The 24546-nt window shown below is 32.2% G+C and overlaps 3 protein-coding genes across 4 annotated transcripts; all 3 read right to left on the bottom strand.

Annotated features, from left to right (window-relative positions):
• Positions 1-6: 6 nt before the first annotated feature.
• Positions 7-2618, bottom strand: LOC123198936. Its single transcript, XM_044613742.1, has 6 exons — positions 2543-2618; positions 2256-2461; positions 1724-2172; positions 1124-1615; positions 909-1027; positions 7-125 (listed from the first exon to the last, which is right to left on the bottom strand). The coding sequence occupies exons 1-6, from the start codon at positions 2616-2618 to the stop codon at positions 7-9; spliced, it is 1461 nt and encodes a 486-aa protein (XP_044469677.1).
• A 6317-nt stretch (positions 2619-8935) lies between these two features.
• Positions 8936-14878, bottom strand: LOC123199166 (ribonuclease P protein subunit p25-like protein). Of its 2 annotated transcripts, XM_044614047.1 has the most exons (10): positions 14584-14878; positions 14336-14460; positions 14028-14087; positions 13798-13878; positions 13619-13707; positions 13445-13519; positions 10537-10598; positions 10384-10443; positions 9786-9950; positions 8936-9342 (listed from the first exon to the last, which is right to left on the bottom strand). In XM_044614047.1, the coding sequence occupies exons 2-10, from the start codon at positions 14456-14458 to the stop codon at positions 9275-9277; spliced, it is 783 nt and encodes a 260-aa protein (XP_044469982.1). In that variant the 5' UTR covers positions 14459-14460; positions 14584-14878; the 3' UTR covers positions 8936-9274. The 2 variants fall into 2 exon arrangements, with proteins under 2 accessions (XP_044469982.1, XP_044469983.1); XM_044614048.1 differs by lacking the exon at positions 14028-14087 and having other exon boundaries at positions 14584-14877.
• A 2054-nt stretch (positions 14879-16932) lies between these two features.
• LOC123199171 (RNA-binding protein 39-like) lies at positions 16933-24546 on the bottom strand. Its single transcript, XM_044614049.1, has 13 exons — positions 23745-24546; positions 22575-22653; positions 22417-22473; positions 21978-22033; positions 20884-21109; positions 19986-20072; positions 19801-19878; positions 19549-19632; positions 18859-18923; positions 18582-18780; positions 18413-18501; positions 17717-17831; positions 16933-17228 (listed from the first exon to the last, which is right to left on the bottom strand). Exons 1-13 carry the CDS (start codon positions 24392-24394, stop codon positions 17193-17195), a joined length of 1821 nt encoding a protein of 606 aa, XP_044469984.1. The 5' UTR covers positions 24395-24546; the 3' UTR covers positions 16933-17192.

Genomic DNA, 24546 nt, shown 5'->3' on the forward strand with positions numbered 1-24546 from the left:
AAATCATCAATAAAGAACAGTAAGCCGGTAAGAAATGAAGTTACAAGTGACTAGGCGATCGATTGAAGTAGAAGCAGCCAGACAACAGACCAGTGCCATTGTCGATGCTGCAATTGAATCCAAATCTGAATGATGAAACCCCAATGATATCAACAGAACGTCAAACGACTCAAGTTTGAGTTCATCCATTTTTGTTTTCGGCTAAACCGAAATCAATCAATCCAATTTCTATTTAACTCAAGTGTTATTGAAAATGAGGAGATGTGAAGCTTGCATATTCCTGAAATTTGTAGGGAAAGTAAAAAATGAAAAATAAAATTGGGCAGTTTATGGTTTTGAGTGCAGGATATATGGCGAGGAAAGAATATGAATAGCAGAATAAGAAATGACCTGTTGTTTTCATAATTCATAATACATTGTTGTTTTGATGTACCATAACATTTCATATCTAATTAAACCGTAGTTAATATTTTGATCTATTACAATAGTTTTTAAAGTCTTTGTTTTATATCTCATAATGCTACCTTTTTTTTTATAACCGCTGTGTATTGTTGATTTTCTGATACAATAATATTAAATCGATTGTTTTACATCCTATAACACTACGTTTTTTTTGCAACGACAATATATTATTAATTTTTTGATACAACACTATTAAAGCTATAGTTTATGTTATTTTAAACAACGGTTTGAAAAGCATAACCAAGATTAGGGTTGCCTAAACCCTAATGGGTATATGGTATATTGTTCACTTAAGCCAAGATAAGCCATAAGAAGGCTTAAGTGAGTGAGAAACTCACCCCCTTCCATAAGATGTTGCCCATGTTCTTTCCATCCACAACAACTCGCAACATATAACAATATCTCCATCCAAACTTTACTTATCATCTCCTATTTTTCTTCTTTACTCCAATTATGGGTAGATTCTGGTGACTCATTGGGAGACTCCAATGATTGCAGTTCCTTGGCAAGCCTACATCCATCATGAAGCATCGACTGACTTTCATTATCTCCCTTAATTTCTTGTCTAAGCAATGCTTGGCAAGCAGACCTTTTGTCAGTGGATTTACTAAACCCCAATGATTTGAAAAATTTCGTAGCCTAATCACAAGTATCTTTATACCTAATATCTCCAATCCCTTTAGGCAACATGGTTGGATTTACAACTAAAAGGTATAACATATAATTTGACAAACATTCACAAATTTTACAAGCTAAAGGAAGTTGACTAGCATCTTCATGTTTATGATCCAAATCAACACGATAACAAAGATCAGTAGCAATATGCCAAAAAAGAAGGTTGTGGTCAAACTCTACCTTAGTTATGCTCCAACGAAATTTTTCAGGACAATTATCACCTCTCTGAGCTAGAATCTCTTTACAGTGCTTTACATCAATCCCATCATCACCTTCCATTTTGTATCTAAAACGAAGGAGTGGCTCGAAGATCATTTCTTGCAAATCATCATTCACATCTTCACACGTCAAGTACCAGTACTTATGTAACGCATCTTTGACGAAGTTAAACTTTTGAAAGCCAGTACATGGGGTTGATATGTCTTTGAGGCAAAAACTTAATAGGTTGTATTGACGCATGGATATTGACCATCTCTTGCTATTGTGCCAAAGTAAACCATTAAAACATGAACAAATAGGTATATAACCACAATTGATCATCTAAAGTTTTGTCCAATCGGAAAAAACAAGTGTGATGAATGCATACAACTCTAGAGCGATAGCCCCAAATATGAGTGCATAAGTTATAGAGATGTCAATTGGTGGATAGACAGATTTATGAATCATGGTTTGGAAGACAACAAATGTGGAAACATGGGAAAAGAGGCAGATGCAATGAAGAATCATACCGAATCTAGTATAAATAATGGAGGCTTTGGAGTAGAGCACATCGAACATGAATCCAAGCTCAATTTCTAACAATTTGAATGCTTCTTTTGTGGACTTCGTACGAATGAGGAGGAATGATTTGTATCCATCATCAAGGTTAAGAATAAACCCTGCAAAAAGATACTTAAATCTTTCGAATAGAAAATAAGCTTCATCAAGATGGTTTGCCTTTGGGAATTCACGTACTGAATCAACAATCGCTGATGAATTTAGATCTATAAGTTGTCCGGCACTTGAAGACCTCAGCACTAGAGTCCTCTCTCCATACTTGATAATTCCAGTGATAAACATTGGAATCGCAATAAATGTCAATGCATGTATTGGACAAAGATGTAAAACGCCACTCCAACTTGGAAAACAAGCCCAAGCAAATGCCTTAACCACAACTCATTATCTTCCAAAGAGTAAGCTGTGATAGTATTTGGGCCACCAAGATGTAAGAGAAGAAATGGTGCCCAAAATGCTTGGATTTCCTTTATGGATTTATTATCAGATCCAACGCCATGGGAAAGGATGCCCAGGGCAGCTGTTGCCACCAAATCTACTGCCAAGTATGCTGACCAAACAAGAAGATTAATCCAATAAGTTTTTGCAAATTTTCACCGAGAACCAAATATGATGAGGATGATTTGCAGACAAAGGCTTAGTAAAATCATCACATGAGCTTCATATCCATTCCAAAGTTCTATGGCTCCATTTACAGACAACCCCATGACCTTCCTCTGCTTGTTAACAATCGAACGACAAGCATCAAACAAGGAAAATAGAATCAGTATTCTTATGAGCAACCCTATGTATATACAATTTTTTTTAATTTAAAAAAAATAACCAAACCAACTATACTTCTAACTTTTATGCCAAATGTAATAAAAAAATAAAAAAGAAAAAAAATCATTTTCCTTTTTCTTTTCTTCTTCTGATATGTTGTACTCCATGCCTTTTATATGAACATTCACCTCTGAAGCCGAGAAAATAAAGATGGATATGGGACTCTGAAAAGAGTGTTAAGACTTTAACATGATTTTTGAATAAGGAAAAACTAGAAAAATTAAGAATTTTATAATAAATTGTGTAAAAAATCAAAATTAAAGATAACATAATAATTACGGCCCTATCATAACGATTTTCCATTTAAAAAATTAGATTTTTGGTGAAAAAGTGTATTTTCCCTTTCTAAAGAAATTCACATGTTGGTTACTAGAATATTCAATTTTAATTTAAATGTTAAACTTCAATACAAAATATACATGTTAAATGTAAAAATAATTTCAACTATAATTTTTTAGTTTAGTTTTAAGATTGAAACTAGAAGTAAAATTCTTTATTTCGCTAATCTTTTCTTTTATTTACTCTCTCATAATTGAAATATGTATTTTCAGACCACTGTTTTGCATACTCACTTTTCAGTACACAAAAATGAATATACACATTATGTGTTCTTATGTGATTGTTAATATTTTATCCTTAATTTAAATTCACTCAATCACTTAATGATACATATCAAATACGTATTCATTTACGTAATCAAAATAAATACACATAGTTTTATTAATATTTTAAATCTCAAGAACCCATAAATTTTAAAAAGAATATTGCAAGCTGATTATCATATGTTAAGATATGCTTATTTTTTTAAGTAAGGCATATGTGAAAATTTGACTTAAAATAACAATGGAAGTGCAAATAATCATAATGCTGGAGAACAATAGCTATAAAATTCATATCACATTATAGACAAAAACATTTCTAGTTACAAATTTACAAATAAAACAGCAAGTTATATAAGATGATTATGGAAAGAGTAATGTTATGTATACACAATCTTGAGTATAAAAATTGGTGTTTAGATGATGTATCATTATGTGATTGTACGTTATTATATTTTTAATAAAAAATCACTTAATCGTATAATAATATGACATATTATCTAAATACCTACTTTAATACTCAACATTAGATGCATGTAGTTTTATTGTTATGAAAATTACTCAATTAGCTGTGAAAAAAAAAAAGCAAAAGTTGTACCTGAAAATTTATTAAATAAATGAAGGAAGATGAACCTAAATCAACAACTTGATCGATAGAAGTAGTGAAAATTGTTAAAGTCAGAGTTTGTAGGTTCTTTTATTAGAATGGTTTTCATTTCCCATACCCATTGAATCTATGTAGTGTAAATCAGGTATATAAATTGAACAATACTATATATATTCACTTTGAATATATAAATATATACATATTTATGTATGTCATCACATTGAGTGTTACTTTATTCTTAACTAAAAAATATTTAATCACATATGACACACATCAAGTGTACACCTATTTGTGTACTCAAAGTGAATACATATAGTTTTATTGTTAAAAATTAATTTTATTTTTTACTTCAAAATCACTCAATCACATGATAATATGTCATCGTTTATAAGAGTGTGTACTCAAAGTAAAAGCATGTAAGACTATAACATGATTTTTAAAAAAGGAAAAACATGGAAAATTAAGAATTTGATCATAAATTGTACAAAAAACAAAATTAAAAATTAAAAATAATACAATAATTGCGACCGTTTCATAATCGATTTTCTATTAACAAAATTAGGTTTTGGGTGAAATTGTGTAATTTGTACAATCAAGAGGTGAAATGTAATATTCCTCTCCACATAATTCACATGTTTTATATCAGAATATTCATTTCCAATTTAAATGTTAAACTTCAATACATAATATATAAGTTCAAATGTAAAAATAATTTCAGTTATAATTGTTTTGTTTTGTTTCAATACTAAAACTAGAAATAAAATTCTCTGTATCAATAATATTTTCTTTTATCTATTCTCTCATAATTGAAATATATATTTTAAATCTCAAGAAACCATAAATGAGAAAAAGAATATTTCAAGTTAATTATCATATCTTATATGTGCATATTTTTGTAAAACATTTGTGAAAATTTGAGTGAAAATGTCAATGGAAGTTCAAATAATCAAAACGCTATCCCTACCACAGTACAAAAGTAAAAAAAAAAAAAAAAGAAATAAGGCGCCAAAAATTGGAGAACAATATATATTTATAAACATCATTCGACATAATAGACAAAACCACGATTATCAGTATTTTAGGATACATAATATATATTATATATTATGATATGATATAAATAAAAAATGATACTGTAAAATACATATTGTATAATACAATACATATTACTAATATGAATCAATATATATTTTTTTAGAATTAATTAATGTGACAATGATATATTTAAGAAATTTTATATTTTTATGATTTGTCTTTTATATTCTCCAAGATGATAATGTGATCGTTAGATTTTTTTATTATTTTATAAATATATTTTATTTAAAAAGATGTATCTTACTATATTATATGATACATGATATATAACATGAAAGATTTAGTTTTTTATATATTACGATATATGATTCGACCATCATGAACAAAACCAATTCTAGTTATAAAAATAAAAATAAAAAACCAAATTGTATAAGATAATTCTAAAAATTACTCAATTAACTACAAGAAGGAAAACTTGTACCTGAAAATTTCTTCAGTAAATGGAGAAAGATTAACTTGAATCAACAATTTGATTGATAAAAACAGTGAAAATTGTCAAAATAAGAGTTTAGAGGTTCTTTTAATGGATGTTTTAATGGATGAAAAGTAGAAGATAGTATCATCTATTTATATATATATATATATATATATATATATATATATATATATATATAGAATAACTTCATCTATGGTTTTTCATTTCCTAGCACAGCAAGCATTGAATCTATGCAATGTAAATATTTTGTATATAAATTAAGTAACTTTGGCAAACATTCTCTTCTATCCCTTCATTTTTACTGTTTAAAAAGGGAACAGTTGTATACTTGTGTGTGGGGTGTGTGTGTATATATATAAAGGGCAATGCTATGCATACTAACTTTTGAGTACATATAATGTGTCATCATATGATTGATTGTTACTTTATTTATAATTCAAAATCATTAACACACATCAAATATATACTCATTTATATATTTTAAGTAAGTACGTGTTATACAAAATTTATGAACATTTATAAAACATCTCATAAACGTAATATTTCAATGTTTATGAAATCTATATTTATGTTGCTTGCTTAGTGTTATATTATTTCTAAAAGATAAATTTACATTGCAAAAAACTTAAAGTTCAACCGAGAAAGAATCACCTGTATGAAATACGTGATGTATGAAATGAAATAGAATGTATTCTCCTTTAGAATAACTTTAATATCGTTTCATCCAAGTCTACTCATTGAAGTCAAGAATTTATGAAAAATAGGTAGTCTTTTCCTAACAGTATTGTGATATGGTAATGTCTTACTTCTAGAAAAATTTCAATAAATATATATATATATATACACACACACAGAGAGAGAGAGAGAGAGTTTGAGTACTTATCTAAATGATGTGTTATCATGTGTTTAAGTGATTTTAAATTAAGAATAAAGAATTATCCAATCACATAATGACATATCATTTAGGTATTTAATCAGATACTCAAAACTAAGTACACATAAGGTATAGCATTGCTCTAAAAGTTTATGTTTCTTGACAAAAAATATATTTGTGGAAAGAAGTCAAGTGTGATACCAGAGTGAATAGTATAATGAAGCAGGTATATGGAATATAATTTGAGTTCCACTTCCCACACATACAATTTTATTTTACCTTCAATTCAATGACATGTCTAACTCCAAATATGTAAGTACTCTACTGAAATTAACCTCCACTTATTAATTACCTATCTGAACATAACAATAGAAAATATCAAAGACTGAATGAAAAATTAAAAAAAAAAAGAAATTCGAGAGAGTTCGGGTTTAAAGAGAGAGAAAAAGAATATTTTTAAAGTAGCACATGATCGCATAATAATACTGTAACACCCATAGAATAAGTGTTATTAACACTTTATCTGTATATACGAAATTATGTATACAAAAAAATATATACATAATATTACTTTTTTATTAAAGTTTATCAAAAATGGTAGAATAATACAAAATATCTTGTATAGGATTCTTTTATACGAAACGGATTTTGTTACTTCTCTATAATTTTCGTCACTTTCCTTCACTTTTCTTTAGCTCACCATTATCTCTTGCCAATATCTTCCTATAATGTAGACTGTCTCTACCTTCCCAAAGCCAACACGTCTACTCATCTTCATCTACTAATAGTATCTTAAACAAAACTACTCTCCTTCAAATATTCCACATATTTTAATTACCACAAATCTACACAATAATCAATTTTGCTAACTGTTCCATTTTGTCAGCATTGCACAATGCCCTCATGTGAAAAATCTTGGGCTAAGTAGCTTGAGTCTAAACAGTTAGGCAAAACATATCGAAACCTTAATTTTACTCAGTGTAATGATTATAAGATTTACCTATCCGATAAAATCGAACATGTTTCCTAATCATTTGAAAAAAAAAACACATTGCCAACTTGCACCACCGCTGAGTCCTTCCGCAAAAGCTTTAAAGATGGAGTAGTTATAGTTTTTATTCATCTTCCACTCTTAAGTAGATGTAAAATGCCACTCTAAGTTCAAGAAAGTGCCTTAACGACAGCTCATTCTCTTCTAACTAGTAACTTGTGATAGAGAAGGAAATGTGTCCAAAATGCATGGAATCCTTTATTTGATTGCGAAGATTTATTTTCAGAATTGAACGGTTGCAATTCGAGCCTCTCAATCTAAGCTTATGTTCACTTTTAAGAATTGTATATAATGAAAATGGAAATACAAAATTAAAGATACTCAATAACAAATTAAGAAAGAGTAGATTGTAATTTTATTATATGCTTTGCTTATAAGATTGAATATTAAGAGAATTAAATAATGTGTTATAAATATTAAATATACTCTCAATTATAAGATATTCAGTATAAGTAACAAATTATCATTAAATTTTTAAATAAAAAACTTATTATGTATATAATATTTTTAAAAAATAGTTAACATTACATTTATTTATAAAAAAAAAAAAAATTGAATTAGGTTCCTTATACAATTTTAAGGAATTTTTTTAAACTTTTTTTTTTTAAATTGATTATTCATATGATTCTTAATTCAAAAAAGAATCCCAATTCCATTCTATAGTCAATTCTTGAAAGTGAACATCAACTTTTTATACTCATGCAAATCTTGGTATTTGTGCTTGAGTTGCATGGATCAATTTATTGTTAGCTCCTAAGTGAAACTGCCTCTAAAATTAGGTGTTCTGAAAAGAAACAAATTATGCATTAATTTGAGACATTTACTTCATACTACCTTGAAAGGTTACCTTTCTATTTGTATTTATGTGACAAAAACTATTAGTATTTACATGACAAAAAAGTAGGATGTTGCTAAGCGCTTCCCTACCTAAGGGTTGGATTCATGTCATATCGAATATTAATAGGAATCGATTTGAGTTTAAGTCAAACTTAAAATATCCAACGCAAGTTGACGTTGAGGTCACTAAATAAATCATTAAAGGCCATTGAAGATAAAAATTTAGAATTCTCTTTATCTTGCTAGTCTTGGCCTTGAAGTTGAATTTGTTGCAGAAAATCTAACTTCAGACCATGTTTGTAGAAGCTCAATCGTGAAATTAAAATCGATTTTCAAGAAAATTTTCAAGGATATGGTAAAGCGCTTAAAATTCACATTCTTCTGCCCAAGTCCAGATCATTGGTAAACTAGACCATATTATTAGATATTAATTAAATATTTATTTATAAGTAACTGGCTGTCTTAGCTCAGCTCATATAATCAAATTATGCATTAATTTGAGACATTTACTACATACTCAAAATTACATGCATAGAGCACTGCCCATGATATTAAATGCCCGCCATTCAAGTCTAAAAATGACAATTGACAATCCTGTTAGAATTTTTCAAGCTAAGCTGTCAGAATCAAGTGGCAGGGCAGAAAATATGCTCATAATTAGAAAGATAAGTTTAGAATCAACAAGTAAACACCAAAATAATACTGAGAACAAGAAAAGTTTGCATGGGACATCTATTTATATTAAGAATGAAAGAATGTACTGCTCTATTATTCCTATGAAAGGGGAAAAATTGTACAATCTTGTAACTTGCTATGTCAAAAACTTTGTCAAAATTGAATAACTAAGAAAATGTTCCTAAGCTACAACAATCTACTTTAATAAAGAAACTGCAAGCACTGTAGTTGCAAAACTTCACAATTTAAAATGAAAGACAATGCCCATAAATATCACCAAACTTCATCTAAACACAAGCAGAGCAGGCATCCACTTATCATTTTTCAACCTAACACCTTACTTTTATATTTCAGCAACTTTCCCTGATTATGCAGCTATTGCTGATCTGGGATTGCGACCACGGCCACGTCCTCGTCCCCTTCCCCAACCACGCCCTGCAAAACCCCAAGTAATCATTTATTAAGATAGAATCAGCATCAGCAACTATGCAAGCAAATAAGCAACACTCAAAATAAGGGAGGATAGTACTCTTGGCCACCAAGTCCAGAAAAACAGTTGAATTGCTTAGTAACACTTAATAGCAAAGCAACATTTTAACTGCCTCATAAACATTACTGAACAAAACACTTTTGGTACTAAAAAAGGACCTGACCAAGTGGGTATTGCCACATACAACCAGTAAATACTTATTATTTAGAGCAAACACCTAAAGAGATTAATGAAACCAGTTGCTTACTAAGGATTTCTCATTCATTATAGATTTGTTTAAACAATCAAAGCAAGTTGCTTAAATCAACATATTATGCATTTCTTAATACACTAAACCCCTCTCGGCTCATATAACAAAAAGCAACTAGTTCAATGGCCAACAAATTACCGCGACGTTGTGGAGGTAGTGCATCATATTCACGATAATCGTAATATCCACCTGATCGACCACCATAACCCCATCCTCTACCCTGAGAAGAACGACCTCTTGCACGTCCCTGAACTCTGCCACCAGTGCCACGTCCACCATCCCAACCATCACCATTATAATCTCCTGCACCATTTTAATTTACTTAACACATTAAACGAGCAGATTATGATCATTTCAGCTATTATATTTAGCAGCCTTATATGTACATAAGAGAAGTAAAATGACCTCCAAATAATCAGCAGAACTTTCCAATAAACACAAAAGTTGATGACATTTAAACCCCTTTTTTTAAATTTTCCGTATCCGATTAAATGAGCAACAAAACTAAAATTCTTGAAATGAATGTGAATATAACAAGTTTTTCTGAAGTCAAATATTATAATAATCTCAAAACATTTAATACTTTAACCTTCTTTTGCTCTTGTGATACTGATTCGTGCTTCTTTTTACAAAAGAATTAGTACTGTACAATTAGCAATGGAAGTAAATACACATCCATTTGAAAGCATATAGCATGATGTAACTCAAGTAACTGTCTAAAAGTAGAGATTCATACCTCTACCCCTGCCCCTTCCTCGACCACCACGCCCCTTAACATGTGTCCTTGGAGAACCCTCTGAGATCATAAGACAATAGAGTATACAAAATCAACTAAAACTCTTACCTGAAGTAAAGACTTAAGACTTACAGACAAAAGAAGTCTGTTCACCTCCTTCATCTTCAAATTCATTCCACGCTTTCACTTGATCAGCAGGAAGAGGAGGCTGGTATCTGAATTCAAAGAAATAGAGGAAATTCAAGTACTGCTACTAATTACATCAAGACTGGTTTTGACCCCATAATTAGTTTTTGTATGAAAGAAAATGTACAAAGCACTCCACATATTGTCAAAAAAAAAGGGAAATGTATTTGAATTATTTCTGTTCAAGCAGAAGTCAGCAGATACTTTTCCGATTCATATTTCACTCACTAACTCTATGAACCATTTATTCATCACAAAAATATACATGTCTACATTCACATTTATTAATGCATTAAAAAAATCTATTTTAGTAAGCCTTTTTTACCTTAGAAAAAAAAACTAAGCAACATCATTTCAACCAAAACTTGATATCTTCACAGTCACAACTTCACATACATACCAATAAAAAAAGCAAACATTCATACAATAGAAAACAAACATATAGAAGCATCTAAGCACACAAAGACATAGCCCAAGTAACAAGTTCAAAACGATCCATGTTACAAAACTTGGGAATGGGCAATTCATACTGAATTACTAAAGAAATATTAAATCAGTCAGTCAAACCAGAATAAGACCTCCTCTTTTCTGTTAACTAAAACCACAAATCAAACTTTGCACCCACACAATGAATAATATCATATTCATCAACAGACAAATCTGTACAAGAAGTTATCAGGCTTATACCTAAAAATATTTAAAAAGTTTGCATTGTATACCATCTAATGCATACAAAATGAAAATAAGTGAATAGTGAATATGTTAGGATTGGGACACTTGTCCTCAATCCAATGGTGATTTTTATAATAAATAGTTTCAAAAGGGAGGGGAGAAGAAATATTTTAAGGTTTTGTAATTTGGGCAACCAAGATTGGTTGATTCAAGGAGGTCTCTAGTGTCTCCAATGACCAGAAATAAGAGGCCCCAAATTCCTTGAACTATCCAAAATGAGAGGCCCCAAGCTCCTCGAATTGTTCGGTTTATCCTTGTAATCTTTTTTATTAATGAAATAGTTTTATTTTATTGTATGTTTTGTGTTTGTATCCTATGTTTTTGTTGAATAAGAGATAGATTCCTAACGAATGGTATTAGCGCATTCAATCCGACAAGGGAGACAGAACGAGGACAAAAAGGGTGAAGGGTTACTAGACTCAATGCCAGAAAGGTGGTCAAAAAAAATTAAAGGCAAATAGAAGAAGAAGAAAGGAAAGCAACAAAATGTGAACAAGATCGATGATGCAATGGTGGATTCGTGACAAAAGTCTGGCCAGATAGGGAAGAAAGTCTGCAATGTGAAAGAAAAAAAAAACAGAAGAAGAAAAAGGAGAAGAAATGGAACGGCACCAAAAGTGTGAAGAGAAACAAATTTACAAGAGACAGAAGACGTAAAGAAGAAGGGAAGAGAGAGAATAAAATTTAAAAAGAGAAAGTTGTGAGATAGTTGTAGATGCATGAAAAGTTGAAAAGAAAAAGAAAGAGAAAGTTGTGTGAAAAGTTGAAAAGAAGAAAAAGACAAAGAAGTTGTATGAGTCAGCTAAAAAGAAAAGATATGTGGGAACGCATGGGAAAAAGTGGAGAGATGGAAAGAAAGTGGGCAAAAAAAGGGAAGAGTAGATGTACAAAATAAAAAGTGAAAAAAGAAAATAAAAAATCCAACAAAAAAATCAAAAATAAGAAATAAAATTCAATATACATATGAAAAAAATACCAACCTTGAGAACAAGGTGGTTTTGAAGAGGAGGAAAATGTTAGGATTGAAACACTTTTCTTTAATCCAATGGTGGTTTCAAAGGGAAGGGGAGAAGAAATATTTTAGGGTTTTGTAATTTAAGCAACCAAGGTTGGTTGATCCAAGGACGTCTTCAACGCCTCGAACAGCCAAAAAATGGGAGGCCCCAGAGTCCTCAAAATGTCCAAAATGAGAGGCCCTAAACTCCTTGAACTATCCAGAATGAGAGGCTCCAAACTCCTTGAATTGTTTGATTTATTTTTGTAATCTTTCGATCAATAAAATAGTTTTATTTTATTGTATATTTTGTGTTTTTATCCTCTATTTTTGTTAAATAAAAGATGTGTTCCTAACATAATACAACTGTATATTTGCGGCAAACTAATTTCAAATCATTCCTAAATCTCTCTTCTTTCCGAAGATTGATAACAAAACGGTAACTTTTTATTAGCTTCCTATCCTAGTAAGTAACCACCCTGTAGTAATTACTAACAAAATGCAGGTAAAAGAATGCAGATTCAAGTAAAAATATACAAAAAGTACCAACAAGGTATTCAGCAACAAAGAGAAATCAAGTGAAATGACCAAACCATAAAATTTATACAAAAAGACATCCTTCAAACATTACATAAAATTATTATTTCTGTTCAGTATGGATTGATTGCATATAAATACATAGAATATAGTATGATTTCATAATGCACATTTGCAATTGATAATTGGACCAAAAAGAAAAAGAAAAATCCATAGACTCCAAACGTACAAACAAACCCTAACATATTTTGGTAGTTTAAATCAGTTAGAAAACAAATTTCAAAATTAGGATGCACTCAAAAATTTTGGCTGTATTCTCCATATTTTCATCATGAAAATAAGAAAAAATAAATATGAAAACTATGTCAAAATTTAGAAAACTTGAGAATGTCCCTAGTCTCAAAAACAATTTTTCTGCACAAATTTTCAAATACAATATCAGAAAAAGCAGCAGGAAAAAAATGCTATCTGTTCAATTTGGGTCACTAAAGGATTGTATGCCAAAACTCATGTCTAGAAACAACTTAACCAAAAAGGAATTTGGAGATTCTCTATATCCCTTGTTTTTGAAAACAGTGTATCCAAATGAATTCAAAGTGAGACCTTCATTACCCTGATGATGATGTATTGAGCTCCTTCTTTGACAATGTGATAGTGATCATTGAAACATGGCGAGTAGTCTCTAGTCTGAAACAGAACAAAAAACCAATCAATCATCCCTCTTATCCACAAACTTAAAAAAAAGGCATTCCCATGAACTATAATACAAGAGTATATGTTTCATACGGAAGAAGCCCTTCTTCTAGTGGCTCCCACGTGTCTGTTATATCAGTTGATCCAATTGAAGTGTTTTGGTGGAGACCAACAATCCGCCTCTGAAAAAAAATAAATAAACAACCAAAAATATTAATAAATATGAGAAACATGGGAGAAAAATGGGAAGTAAGATATCAACATTCCCACACCTTTATTAGTTCGGCAATCATAACAGTTTTATTGATAGCTCTGCCCATTGCTTTAAGAACAATTTCACCAGATCCTTTCTCCTACAAAGCACATCTGGTTATAATCCAAAAAAAGAAAACAACACTCTAAAAACTATAAAGCTGATTCAACTTTCAGTCACAGTGAATCTAAATATTAATTAAACCAGTTCCCTCTTTTGGTAACTTTCTTGAGTCAAACTACGTATTACCTCATGAAATTTCGAAGGGGTAGGTCCTATGAAGTAACCCACCCAAATGTCAATGATTTCCTGTACCAATACCTTCATGAATTACTTACCAAAAAAATTCCTTCATGAATTGCAAAATTACCAATTAATCCCTTACTAGGTTCAAAAGAAACAGTTTCTTAATTTAACAGACATACATGACTAGCCAAAACATTCAATATAAAAAAATTCCACGGAACTTAATTCAGATAACCTGTTTGATCATTTGCCTAACAGAACTCTAAAACCCAAAACACAACAAATTCACCCTGAAAATAAACAAACAATACCTGAAGGAGAGTGGTGGCATAAGTAATATAATTTCTCATCCTTCCTTGAGTGGTTATACGAATCTCATTTTCATTTATAGGTGTTTCAGCTTTCGGCTTCTCCACTCTCTGGTACCTATCCATATCTATTCCAAACCACAAAACCAACACAAACCCATTTCAAAAAACGGAAAACCCACCAAGAAAAACATCTCTACTAAAAAATCCAAACAAAAATCAGAGACAACATTAGGCCGTGAAGTGTTTACCGTTCTTAGGAAGCCTTTTAACAAAATTAAATAAAAATTACAAGCAAAGCAAGCAGTGCCAGAGACTAAGAGGAGTTAAGAGTAGAAGTTGAAGCCCTGTCAGTGCGTAAAGTCTGCAGATGGCCTTGTCTTTGGATTGTGAAATTAAGCCCCAAAAGCCTCGTGTGTTGGAGGTTGAACGGGGTTTTGATAATGAAACAGTTGGATAAGAAAGAGAATAACTAGCTAAAATTGAGAGAATTAAGGTAAAATTAAAACAACCTTCAGATAGATTAGGGCTTTGTGGCCGCGGTCTTAGTGCCGATTAGAGCGCTTTATCTTTCAAACATGGGCTCGGTATTGGGTTTTGTTGAAAATGAAAGCCCGAATGAACCAAAACGCTGCGCTTTGATGCGTGCTTGGCCCTATTTGGGAAGTAGTTAGTTGAAAGTCTTGTGACTGATTTTACAAAATATAATGTAATATATATTCAGTTTTTAGTATTTAATCAAATATTTAAATAATATGTCATCTTTTTTTTGCTAAATTGATGATGTATCATCTTATAATTAAGTATTATTTTATTTTTAATTAAAAATTATTCAATCAGATAGTGAAAAGATTCAATTAAATATTTAAAACTTGGTGAACATAATTTTATAGTTTCTTATTTTAATAAAGGCCAAAAGACTTATTCCCACCAAAGGTATAGTGTAATCCCAAGCCTATACCTATTAACTTTTAAAAACTCAAAGTCTCATTTGTAAATAAATTTCTGTTAAAAATTTCAATAAGAGCTAAGGTTAAAATCGTTATTTTAATAATAAAAACTAAAATTTTATTCTCTTTTCCCACATTTGTTTTAGAAACTAATAACTTCTAGTTTAGGGGGTGAAAATGTGATTTTTTTAAATTAGAAAATATTTTTCAGAAGTAAAATATTAATTTTAAAAGTCTGTGAGAAAAAATATAATAAATTATATATATTTTTAATATTACTATTAAAATAACGATTTTAAACTTAATTATAACTGAAAATTTTAATAAAAATTGATCTATAGGTAAAACTTTAAGTTTTTAAAATTTAGTGGGTATACTTTTGGCCTTTAATAAATCATCAGTTAGACTTGAGGTAGAATTTAACCATGTTTGATGGGTGCTATCTATGAAAATGATCATCAAAGTACAAGCCTGTTCAAGTATTTTTGTTAAACTTTTTACGTATTCCTTTGGTAAGATTTCGTAGGCCACATATAAATTTATAATTTTGTACTGAGGGATGTATTGTAAAAAATTCGTAACCCAATGGAATTGATGTAATACAACATTTTGATATGATGCTTCAAAAAATGTACTTGCTCAACAAGTAAGATCATACGTATAAACAGACACAACAATATCTGATTGAATGCATATTATTTAATTATATATTATCATAATTTGTTATTTATTCACGTGAATTTATGTTCAATTATTATTAAAATAAAAATAAAATCAAACTAATCATGTCCATAATCAATGAACCTAATTTACCACTTCACGGTGGAAGAACCTTGCCAGTCTTGCAAATATAGGAGTAACTTACACATGAATTAAGATCAAAGGAAATTTAACTTTCCCAAATACGGAATAAAATCACGCACACAAATATTTTTTTTATTAATTTATTCATACAAATTATCATAACAAAATTTGTTTATATAATAAAATTATTTATTTTTTCTCTCACTTTCAAATCATATTAAATTATTAATAATTGATTATATATAAATATTTATACATGTAATATTACTTTAAAATTTTATCTTTTGTCTACATGTCAAACCGAGTATCAAAGGCTTGAACTTGCCCTTGGGATATCGTCCTCAATAAAATCATACATACATGCTTTGAGTGCGTAAATAAATACATAATTAATATATGTTATTATACAATAGAATGAATTTAAATTATAAATAAAATAACATTTACATAATAACACATAAATATATATTCATTTATATACTCAAAATGAATATATATAATATTAATCTACCATTATATATTATAATAAATATCCACTAAACAAAATTATGCACATACTTTTGAATACATAAATAATGTATCATTATGTGATTGAATGATTTTAACTTAAAGATAAATAATATCTAATCACATAATAATAAATTATCTGTAAACTCAATTATATACTCAAAAGCATGTACACCCGGCATTTGCTGGATATCCACCTTTATAATTCCTACCCATATTCATTTGACAGTTAATTTGGTTCTGGCTACCAAACTACACCCAGAAGTCCAATCCATTTGCCTGGGAGGAATGGTAATGTGCAAAGAAGACTAAATTACTACTAGACTAGAGACCAACACAGATACAAAGGCTAAACTTTTGCCTCAAAAACTCCCAAATGAAATTTTGAAAGTCAAGAATTACAGAGAAATAGCTGAGATTACAAACAGATCCCCTAGTGGTGGAGAAAATTACTGTTATTTCAGATCAAATGCATTGTGTATGAATTAAAAGGTACTAATTTCTTCCCTAAAATTAATAACATAAAGTTGGCATTGCACATGAAAGCTATCCGCACCAAAAATTATCCAATCCATCAATTAATCAGAACCTGTTCAACTTCAGCCTCTGAATTTGTCTTCATAATCCTGTGGTTTCTGCATGAGAACACGAAAATGTAATGTAAGAAAAGGATGGCACAGGTGCGGTAAATTAAGACGTTAGATGACACAAATTGTCATTTTCAGGTCACATACTCCATGTCAATGAACTTACTTTCACCATATCATTTATAATGACTTAACAAATAAATCTTTCAAAGGCCATTGGCACATCCATTCTGTGCAGCAGATGAATCAAATACTAGTCAAAAAAGCAATGATATCATGTTTGTACTGCCACTGGACAGTTTATTATCGAGCATATATGAACAGCCCAGAAAGGTAAAGATTCTCATATATGTCACATCAAAGATCTTTTCAAGGGCCCAGTTGGAGAACTTTTGAGGTTTAATATCCCAGAAAAATGCATTATCCCATATACCATTCATCATGCCAAAATCTAACTCGGTAGAAGCATGTAGAGATGTCTCTATGTATCAGCGGGGGAACAAAACAGTAAGAATCTCTTATGGAAAATTAATTACCATGAATATGGCTGATATCAATCTGCGTGCAAACCATCTCATATGCATTGCCCGTTGAGCAGCTGCTGCTGCTTCCACAGATTCAAACCGTAGATACACAAAACCAGCGCTGTTCCTGCAAGGTAAATTGACCAATTGAGATTAAAAAAAAAAACCATATTTAGTTCAAAGCCCACTGGCAGAACAATGGTATGTTTTTAAGTACTTTATCAAAAACTGTAGCAAACACAAATTTGCAACAAGGGCAGCTTTTATCACAAATAGGTACACAGTTTTTTTGTCACTTTTTTGTACAGTTTTAGCCTCCCTTTTTGGGGAGAGATTGGACGACTCAGTCAAGAAATGCATAACTTCTTTCTTCTCTCTTCCAATTAACAAGCTTTTCAGTGCATTTCCTATCTCAAGATAAAATAATAATAAAGAGGCTTTCATTTAACGATTTTAGTACACATGCAACATATATTTGTTTATGCCTTTTTATACACAAGAATCCTTCAACCTTTCCAATGTAATCACTGAAATCCAATAAAAAGCTACTTCCAGACCCTACTACATCACTAACCAGGAAACCTGCAGTATATAATACCTTAAGAAGGTCACCTCAAGGCACTTGGTTGAATCCAAGGGCTATCAACACTCAGCCTAACACTGGGTTATTTCAGTCACAGAGTGCATAATCATTTATTTAAGACTTACTTGTCCACATGTATATGTTTCACCCGGCCATATTTAGAACATTCTGCTTCCACATCTTCTTGTATTTCTGAATCAAAATCCGGGTCCGTCTGCATCATAAAATTGAACATAACATTAAAATGAGTAATTCGTAAAAGTGTGCACTAAGCAAAACAAGCAAATCACAGACCTCTGCAGCAGGATCAAACATATTCTTCAACAGTAAACACTCGCTTGGATATCCAATAAATTCAGAGACCGGAGCAGGAATAACAGGAGCTGTAACAGCAGGAATAGGAACTGCAGGTTGCCCAATAACAGGCAAGCTCACTACTTGTTGATTTGCAGCTGACCCATTTACCATTGACACTCCAAGCGAGCCTGCAATACTGCAAAAATAGCTTAAATTAAACTAATGAAACATGTGAATTTCGGAAAAAAACATAAAGCTGATAACAAAAACATACCTTGTGGCTATGCCAGTGCGATCCAGCTTCGCCATAAGAATTGCTCTTGACTGAGCATTTAAAGCCTGGATGGGAAGATATAATACCTCAGTCAGAAACAAAATCAGTGAATATTAAGCACCAACGAAAAGACAGGATGCACTGCCAACTCATGATGCGAAAGAAAATTCACGTTGTCCTTGCAAAAATGTTTCCATTATCTATTCTGAAAACTACATAGCAACTCAGAAAGGAAAGCCCAGAATATTCTAGAGAAAGCTTAACAAGATAATCTCTTCATCACCAGCACGCCAAACACAATAGGACAAAACCTCCAACAATGATGCAAAATTTTCAATACACACTGCCTGCCATCTAAATATAACCCACTTGCAATGAAACTGACTATAAGGCATATTATAAGAACTTTCCAGGAAAACTAACATGCAGAACCTTAAAGCTATATATTGAAGCTCGCACAATAAATATTAGCTGTGCACAGAACTTTTGCTAGACTTATTTATCATAGCATCAGCATAATTTTACTAGAAACAAATCCCGTTTGGACATAAGCATTGCAATGAGGTATGTCACTCAGTTTCACCTAATATTTAAGAACAAGACATGTGTACAGTATCAAAGCACTACATATAATGAACAAAGTATCATCTGAATGCATTAAAACAACTCTAAATTCAATAGATAACTAACCAGTCCACCACCCTCATCATCATCAAAGTCAGCAGATTTTGCTGTAGTATCTTGGGGTCCAACATGATCAGTAACAGATGAGACCTACATGCGTCAAATCAGTTGCAGAGATGAACATGAGTCTCAAGATTAAATAAGCACTAATAGTCACAAGAGAAAAGGAATACCAGAAGGTAAGTTAACATCTTATCTTCAATTCATGTCACAGACTCGTGATTCTTTTAATTACAGAGTCCAAAATTCTAATCATACCTTAATAGTGCGACCAGCAATCTCCAATTTTCCATTGAGAGCACTTTGAGCTGCCTTTGCATGCTCAAGCTGAGCAAACTGTAATAATAGAAAGGAAATAACAATAAAAAAAATAATGAATACCCGCCAACTACTTAACAAAAGAAATTTTTACAGTCAATTACTACATTTAAATTTCAACAAACCTGAACAAAGCCGAAACCTTTGCACTGCCCTGTTTCAATGTCAAGGGGAAGTTGCACCAGCTCAACGGGGCCAAATGGTTCAAATAGCTGAGTAATCACCAAGAAAAAGACAGAGGTGTTTATAATAAGAATTATGAAACTTTAAAAGGAAACCAAAAAAGAATACTCTAACAAATGCTTAAGATATTTGGAACCTAAAAAATTCTCCGGAACTCCAGGAAAGTTTTATTCTATCTAACAACAGAACTGTAGTGTATTAGTATTTAAAAAACACATCACCAAGATAACATCCAAATCATTTTGGTAAAGAACAGAACCAGCAAGGTTGCAACTCATCATGACCAATATAAAGCAATAAAAATTTCATGGATATATGTTGATTTTTACTATTGTTTTGTCAAAGCAATATACAAACTAAACACAGTCTTGAGCTCAGATCCACTGATCCAGACAGAAAAAAGGATCCCTTTTCACAAACTACACTTATGCCACATCACCTTACCTATGAACTAATTTAAAATTTTCACAAAAGCACAAATCAGTTTTGGAAACCTGGTTTCTTAGAAGAAAAGCTTGTGCCTGAGATGCTGTCCACCAATTCAATAAATTTAGAACCGCTTATTTGCCCTGTGTCTTATACATCCCAAGGAGGTATAAAATTGGATGAATCATACACTTTACATCCCAAGCAATCCACATTTATTTGTGATGTCTATTGCCTAAGTGACAGTACTGAAATTTCTCATTTATTTGTCCTTTTTTAATCTACATGTTATATTAACCTCTACAAAATGGCAGATTATGTGTCAGTTTAAACCAGAGTAAGCTAGCACAGAAAATAACCACCATGTATCCATACAGTAATATTAAACAAAATAAAAGTAACTAGTCATATTACCTGTCTAAGCTGCATCTCAGTCATGTTAAAGTGTAAATTTCCAACATAAAGCTTTCGATCAATTGCTCCATAAGGTCCAGTGGTGGCACCCGCAGCAGAAGCATTAGATTGAACAAGATTCTTTTCAGCTTCAGAAGGCTTAACCATTACAGGCTGTCCAAGAAGTAGTTGGCCAGACAAAGCTATCGCCATTGGCACGGACATCACATCATAAAATTCAATATACCTGCAGGTCCACCAGAGCCAGACTATTAGATTGACACAACGCATGAGAAAAAGATCACAACCAAAACTTACAAAGCATAGAGCAAAGAGATGTAGGGGAAACAAAAACTCTAGTGCAGAGAGCTCAAGCTGAGTATCTTGGGTCAATCTGATGCTTGGTATGATAGAAATTGTTAGCTCATGATAATTACAACAAATGAAACAATAGAAACATTAGACACAGGAGGACTTGGAATAGCAAGGAAAAAGAAAAGCAATGAAGAGCAGTAGTCTCCTTGTTCACTTTGACATCCGAGTGCTTGTGTCTGTACAGAATCCCAAACACAACAAAAATGAGGAAGGTGCCAACTTGAAGTTTAAACCATCACTCACAGGACACTTAATATTAAATAAAGTCCTAAAAACTGTAAGATACCAGAACCAATGTGGGGTCAAGGACTGCCAAGGCCTGATCCCCAGGACATGGAAAAAAAACACCATGCAAACTTCAGTCATTAAGGAAGACAACTATGATTGAACTACATTGAGAGTCAGTGTGTCACTTCAGATCCAACAATGAGCACTATAAAATGAACAAGCGGAATAAGGTTCTCATACTCAAAAGATTGGTGACTTTTACGAAAACTATAGTAGAAGAAAACTGGGAAATAACATAAATATTCAGGTTTATGTCATCTACCTTGTGTACGCAGCATGAATTGATTAAACATGAGTGCAAGGTATTCCCACCATCCCTCATCATTATCGCATTGCTAGTGAATTTAAGAATACAGTTAAACTTGATACTAGAGAGTTAAAAATATACTCATATCTACTTTACAAGAACACATGCAGATGAGTCTACTATTTTTATACATTAAGGAACATACCCAACTCCCTTTGATCGCCTTGAATTCCGATCCATGATCAGTCGAACATCCCTCACCTAAAAAAAAAAAAAAACATAAAGTCAGAATGTAGATCAAACAAGACATGATAAACCTTTCAACAAAAGGCATAATATCCAAAGAGATTTTTAGACTACCAATCTACATACTGAAAACCTACTAAGTATACACAGAACACCCATTGCTTCTGCACCACTCAACTCACCCAAAATTAGTCATAATACTATTTGTAACTTCAAAAAAAAAGGTGCTAAGTACTAACTGCAGTATGTAGGAATGCAATCTCAACAACACATAATTATATTTCTCTAGGTAGCATCTCATGGAACAAATTTGAAATTATTCTTATACATGCACATAGAAATCAGCAAAAAAAGTTAAGACATGTCTAGAAAGCATGATTAAAGAAAATTCCACCAACCTTGCCCGCTTTTGAGAAAAACTCATAAACATCTCTTTCAGTCGCCTTCAGAGGCATCTATTATCACCATATAAGTAACAAAATAATCAGCAACAAAATAAGAAAATAAAGGAGTAAATAGTGCTTGATAATCCATTAAAGAGGTCATGGCTCTCAACCTGGTATGCGAAAACAGTTCTTTGATCTCTCTCTGGATCAGCTTCAGGTTCCACCACTTCTTTCTTTTCTTTATATCTCCTGCCAGACAAATGGTTTTCAAATTAAAAATGGCAAAAATCAACTAATGTAATTAAAATTTCCCTTGATGTTAAAACAACAAATCAACATGAAAATATGGATACTCATAATATCAGTCAAGGTCTGCATCCAAGTGCAATAGATTCCCTTACAGGGCAAGTAACACGGATCACACTTTTTCACCCCTTCTTATCATATCAACAGATTGAGTATCACACTCTGAAATAGAATATATCTTTTGAAGCTATCGTGTGAAAAGCTTCACTTTATAAAGATGCTTGTCACACGAACACATGCTAAAACTTGTCAAAACCATTTTAATACAAACATTGAGACTTCCATAAATTTTTTATCTTTCTTCATGCAAAACTTTCATTTCATATGCAGAACATTAGAACACGGTGCCTGAAAGCTTAAGCTATTAGAAAGAACTTCAGTTTAATTCTTTAAGAGCATCACAAGAGTGCACACCAAGTAACCACCATACACAAGACACTTCACAATGCTGCCCATACAACAACAATTCATGGAAGCAGTTAATCCTCTCTATACTTGCCCCACTTCTCACAAGTAAGTAAGTTCTAAAGTAAAAGGGTCAGCATTGTCCTCCATAAACCAACACAAACATCATCCTTCAAAAGTCTTGACTAAAAAAAGTGCATATCAGTCCAACTACTTTATACCACAGCTATGTAAAACACTATTTGAAACAGTAAGTTGCACTACAAAATTATTCATACAGCACAATTCACCAAGCAACTACCATACACTAGACAGTTCACAATGCTACCTATATAGCAACAATTCAAGGAAACAGTTAGTCTTCTCTATACTTGCCCCAGATTTCACTGTAACATTCAGATAGTCATGACAGAAAAAGCATAAAGCCTTAATTAATCACTAAAGTTTTTAACAATAATCTAACTTCCCTCACGTCACAACTGGAGTATAAAAATACTGCCATTTCCCTTATCTCAGTATCAGCAGTCCAACTATGTTATAAGATAGCACTCATATATGTAAAACATTACTTGAAACACAACTGCACTATGAAAATCATTCATATAGTGTAACTGATTGCCTATGGATACCTGCTCTCTCGCATTTCAAGATCACGCTCCTTTTCTCTAATCTCCCTCTCTCTCTCCCTCTCCTTCTCACGTTCACGTTCCCGTTCACTATCTCTCCTCGACCTACTGCTACTTCTCCTCGACCTACTACTACTCCTCCTCTCTCTATCTCTCTCCCTCTCCCTCTCCTTATCCCTCTCTCTTTCCCTATCCCTCTCCTTCTCCTTCTCCTTCTCCTTCTCTCTCTCCCTCCTCTCTCTTCTCTCCCTCTCCTTCTCTCTCTCCCTATCCTTCTCTCTGTCCCTGTCCCTCTCTCTCCTCTCCTTATCCTTCTCCTTCTCTCGACTCCTCTCTCGGTCTCTATCACTGTCCCTCTCCCTCTCCTTCTCCCGATCTCTCCGACTCCGATCCTTATCCCGCTCTCTATCTCTATCTTTCTCCCTCTCCCTCTCTCTCCTCCCGCCATTCTCCTCGTCCTCGTGTCGCGATCTCTTACCACTCTTCACCCGCTCCTCCTCCTCCTCTTCACTATCCTCTCTCTTCCGATAACTCCGCTCACTCTTCTCCGCTCCTTCTCGATTTGCCTTCTTCTTCGCTGACGAATCATCGTCCTTCGGTGGCTGCTGCTCCTCCACCGTCTTCTCCAAATACTCGTACTCGTCGAACTCCATTTGCGAATTAACTAATCAACGATCGTCAATTCCGAAATTCTCAGAAGTTAACCCTAGAGCTGGTCGAGCTTCAAGTTTGTTTTAATTTAGGGTTTTGGTTGGGGTTTGAAAGCGAAACGAAACAAAGCCTAGACTTTGTTTTGTTTTGCTCG

The sequence above is a fragment of the Mangifera indica genome, chromosome 16, assembly GCF_011075055.1.
Source record: "Mangifera indica cultivar Alphonso chromosome 16, CATAS_Mindica_2.1, whole genome shotgun sequence".
NCBI classification, from domain to species: domain Eukaryota; kingdom Viridiplantae; phylum Streptophyta; class Magnoliopsida; order Sapindales; family Anacardiaceae; genus Mangifera; species Mangifera indica.

Bases quoted from the DNA above. Each gene is read 5' to 3' on its own strand.
- LOC123198936 (XM_044613742.1), bottom strand. From the start codon at position 2,618: ATGGGGTTGTCTGTAAATGGAGCCATAGAACTTTGGAATGGATATGAA. The intron at 2,173-2,255 runs GTTGGAGTGGCG...GGAATTATCAAG, and splicing joins TGCTTGGGCTTGTTTTCCAA to TATGGAGAGAGGACTCTAGT. The intron at 1,616-1,723 runs GTATGCATTCAT...TTGGCACAATAG, and splicing joins GGGGCTATCGCTCTAGAGTT to CAAGAGATGGTCAATATCCA.
- LOC123199166 (XM_044614047.1), bottom strand. From the start codon at position 14,458: ATGGATAGGTACCAGAGAGTGGAGAAGCCGAAAGCTGAAACACCTATA. The intron at 13,879-14,027 runs GTAATACGTAGT...TGTGCTTTGTAG, and splicing joins CCCCTTCGAAATTTCATGAG to GAGAAAGGATCTGGTGAAAT. The intron at 10,444-10,536 runs GTGAACAGACTT...TTATGATCTCAG, and splicing joins TGAATTTGAAGATGAAGGAG to AGGGTTCTCCAAGGACACAT.
- LOC123199171 (XM_044614049.1), bottom strand. From the start codon at position 24,394: ATGGAGTTCGACGAGTACGAGTATTTGGAGAAGACGGTGGAGGAGCAG. The intron at 21,110-21,977 runs GTATGTTCCTTA...GTGGACCTGCAG, and splicing joins AGGCGATCAAAGGGAGTTGG to GTATATTGAATTTTATGATG. The intron at 19,879-19,985 runs GTTTGTTGAAAT...CTATTATTACAG, and splicing joins AAGGTTTCGGCTTTGTTCAG to TTTGCTCAGCTTGAGCATGC.